Source organism: Salmo salar, chromosome ssa28 (genome assembly GCF_905237065.1).
Source record: "Salmo salar chromosome ssa28, Ssal_v3.1, whole genome shotgun sequence".
Taxonomy (NCBI): Eukaryota; Metazoa; Chordata; class Actinopteri; order Salmoniformes; family Salmonidae; genus Salmo; species Salmo salar.
Window position 1 is genome coordinate 39,898,744 of NC_059469.1, and position 3,055 is coordinate 39,901,798.

The following is a 3,055-nucleotide window of genomic DNA, read 5'->3' on the forward strand; positions in this document are numbered from 1 at the left end:
TGCTACGAAGATGGAAAAACGGGTCCAGATTAACGCCGAGGTTCTTCACAGTTTTATTTGAGACGACTGTACAACCATCAAGACTAATTGTCAGATCCAACAGAAGATCTCTTTGTTTCTTGGGACCTAGAACTAGCATCTCTGTTTTGTCCGAGTTTAAAAGTAGAACATTTGCCCACATCCACTTCCTTATGTCTGAAACACAGGCTTCCAGGGAGTATAATTCTGGGGCTTCACCATGTTTCATCGAAATGTACATCTGTGTGTCGTCCGCATAGCAGGGAAAGTTGACTTTGTGTTTCTGAATGACATCACCAAGAGGTAGAATATACAGTGAAAACAAAAGTGGTCCTAAAACGGAACCTTGAGGAACACCGAAACGTACATTTCCCTCACTAACTTTAAACATCAGCTATCTGAGCAGCTAACCGATCGCAGCAGCTGTACATAGTCCATCTGTAAATAGCCCACCCAATCTACCTACCTCATCCCCATATTGTTTGTATTTACTCTGCTGCTCTTTTGCACACCAGTATCACTACTTGCACATCATCATCTGCTCATCTATCACTCCAGTGTTAATCTGCTATATTGTAATTACTTCGCTACTATGGCCTATTTATCGGCTTACCTCCTCAAGCCATTTGCACACACTGTATATAGACTTTCTTTTTTTTTCTATTGTATTATTGACTGTATGTTTGTTTTATTCCATGTGTAACTCTGAGTTGTTGTTTGTGTCGCACTGCTTTGCTTTATCTTGTCCAGGTCGCAGTTGTAAATGAGAACTTGTTCTCAACTAGCCTACCTGGTTAAATAAAGGACTTGTTCTCAACTAGCCTACCTGGTTAAATAAAGGGTCAGGGTTATATATAAATACCTGGTTAAATAAAGGTGAAATAAAAATAAATAAACAATAATCCATTGATTTGTCAGAGGACAAACCTTCCACAGAGACAAACTGATATCTTTGCGACAGATAAGATCTAAACCAGGTCAGAACTTGTCCGTGTAGACCAATTAAGGTTTCCAATCTCTCCTAAAGAATGTGGTGATCGATGGTGTCAAAAGCAGCACTGAGGTCTTTGGTACACATCCGGTGGACAGGAAGCCATTTATTATGTTCAACATAGGATGGTCAAGCACAGGAAGTAGCTCTTTCAGTAGTTTAGTTGGAATAGGGGTCCAGTAGGCTGCTTGAAGGTTTAGAGGCCATTACTGTTTTTATGAATGTGTCAAGAGATACAGGATTAAAGAACGGTCTCCGTTGATCCTAGGTCCTCTCAGTTCTGTGCAGACTCAGGACAACTGAGCTTTGGAGAAATACGGAGACTCAAAGAGGATTCCTTAATTTGCTATCTAATGATCATGATCTTTCGTCGAAAAAGGATAACTACATGTAGTCACAGTGATGTTCCTTCATGTAGCCACAGTGATGTTCCTTCATGTAGTCACAGTGATGTTCTTTCATGTAGCCATAGTCACAGTGATGTTCCTTCATGTAGTCACGGTGACGTTCCTTCATGTAGCCATAGTCACAGTGATGTTCCTTCATGTAGCCATAGTCACAGTGATGTTCCTTCATGTAGTCACAGTGACGTTCCTTCATGTAGTCACGGTGACGTTTCTTCATGTAGTCACGGTGACGTTCCTTCATGTAGTCACGGTGACGTTCCTTCATGTAGTCACGGTGATGTTCCTTCATGTAGTCACAGTGACGTTCCTTCATGTAGTCACGGTGACGTTCCTTCATGTAGTCACAGTGACGTTCCTTCATGTAGTCACAGTGACGTTCCTTCATGTAGTCACAGTGACGTTCCTTCATGTAGTCATGGTGATGTTCCTTCATGTAGTCACGGTGACGTTCCTTCATGTAGTCACGGTGATGTTCCTTCATGTAGTCACGGTGACGTTCCTTCATGTATTCACGGTGATGTTCCTTCATGTAGTCACGGTGATGTTCCTTCATGTAGTCACGGTGATGTTCCTTCATGTAGTCACGGTGATGTTCCTTCATGTAGCCATAGTCACAGTGATGTTCCTTCATGTAGTCACGGTGACGTTCCTTCATGTAGCCATAGTCACAGTGACGTTCCTTCATGTAGTCACGGTGACGTTCCTTCATGTAGTCACAGTGATGTTCCTTCATGTAGTCACGGTGACGTTCCTTCATGTAGTCACGGTGACGTTCCTTCATGTAGTCACGGTGACGTTCCTTCATGTAGTCACGGTGACGTTCCTTCATGTAGTCACGGTGACGTTCCTTCATGTAGTCACGGTGACGTTCCTTCATGTAGTCACGGTGACGTTCCTTCATGTAGTCACGGTGACGTTCCTTCATGTAGTCACGGTGACGTTCCTTCATGTAGTCACGGTGACGTTCCTACTGACCTGTGAGACCATGCGTTTTATAAGTAGAAGAGAACCAAAGTGAAGGATTAGATAACATCACCTGTACTTTCTCCTCAGTCATCTTGACTTTTGCAGCTCAGTAACTCGACGATTTAGCATCAGAGAATTATAGTTTTAACCATCAGACTTTGAGCGATCACATTGGGGAGACGGTAGATCGACGGCAGCGGCAGCCAAGCACGGCAGCCAAAGCGACTCGTTTCAAAGCGTCACCTAGGTGAAGTGGAAGGAGGAGGAGTGAGGAGAGGAGAGGAGGGTCAGTGATGTCATTAAGGCCATAGAGAGAGTGGGTACTTAGAAGGCGCCAATGACCTCTGACCTTTAACCCTGATACACACACACACACACACACACACACACACACACACACACACACACACACACACACACACTTCTTATTGCACTTATTACCATTAGGATTCATTAGAAATGTTAAATTATATTAGTGCTCTGAATTAGTCACAATTCCTGAATGTCGGCCCAAGCCAGCGATCTCACACACCTCTAGGTCCACGTGCATGTATGTGTGTGTGTATGTGTGTGTGTGTGTGTGTGTGTGTGTGTGTGTGTGTGTGCGTGCGTGTGTGTGTGTGTGTGTGTGTGTGTGTGTGTGTGTGTGTGTGTGTGTGTGTGTGCGTGCGTT

The 3,055-nt window shown here is 43.8% G+C and overlaps 1 protein-coding gene across 1 annotated transcript; it reads right to left on the reverse strand.

The window, feature by feature from the left end:
* Positions 1-1,393: 1,393 nt before the first annotated feature.
* LOC106589994 (histidine-rich glycoprotein-like) lies at positions 1,394-2,365 on the reverse strand. The gene has a single exon (XM_014180473.1). The coding sequence runs from the start codon at positions 2,363-2,365 to the stop codon at positions 1,394-1,396; it is 972 nt and encodes a 323-aa protein (XP_014035948.1).
* Between the last annotated feature and the right edge of the window lie 690 nt (positions 2,366-3,055).

What these genes read in the sequence shown, in the direction of transcription:
- LOC106589994 (XM_014180473.1), bottom strand. Translation starts at nt 2,365, where the DNA reads ATGAAGGAACGTCACCGTGACTACATGAAGGAACGTCACCGTGACTAC.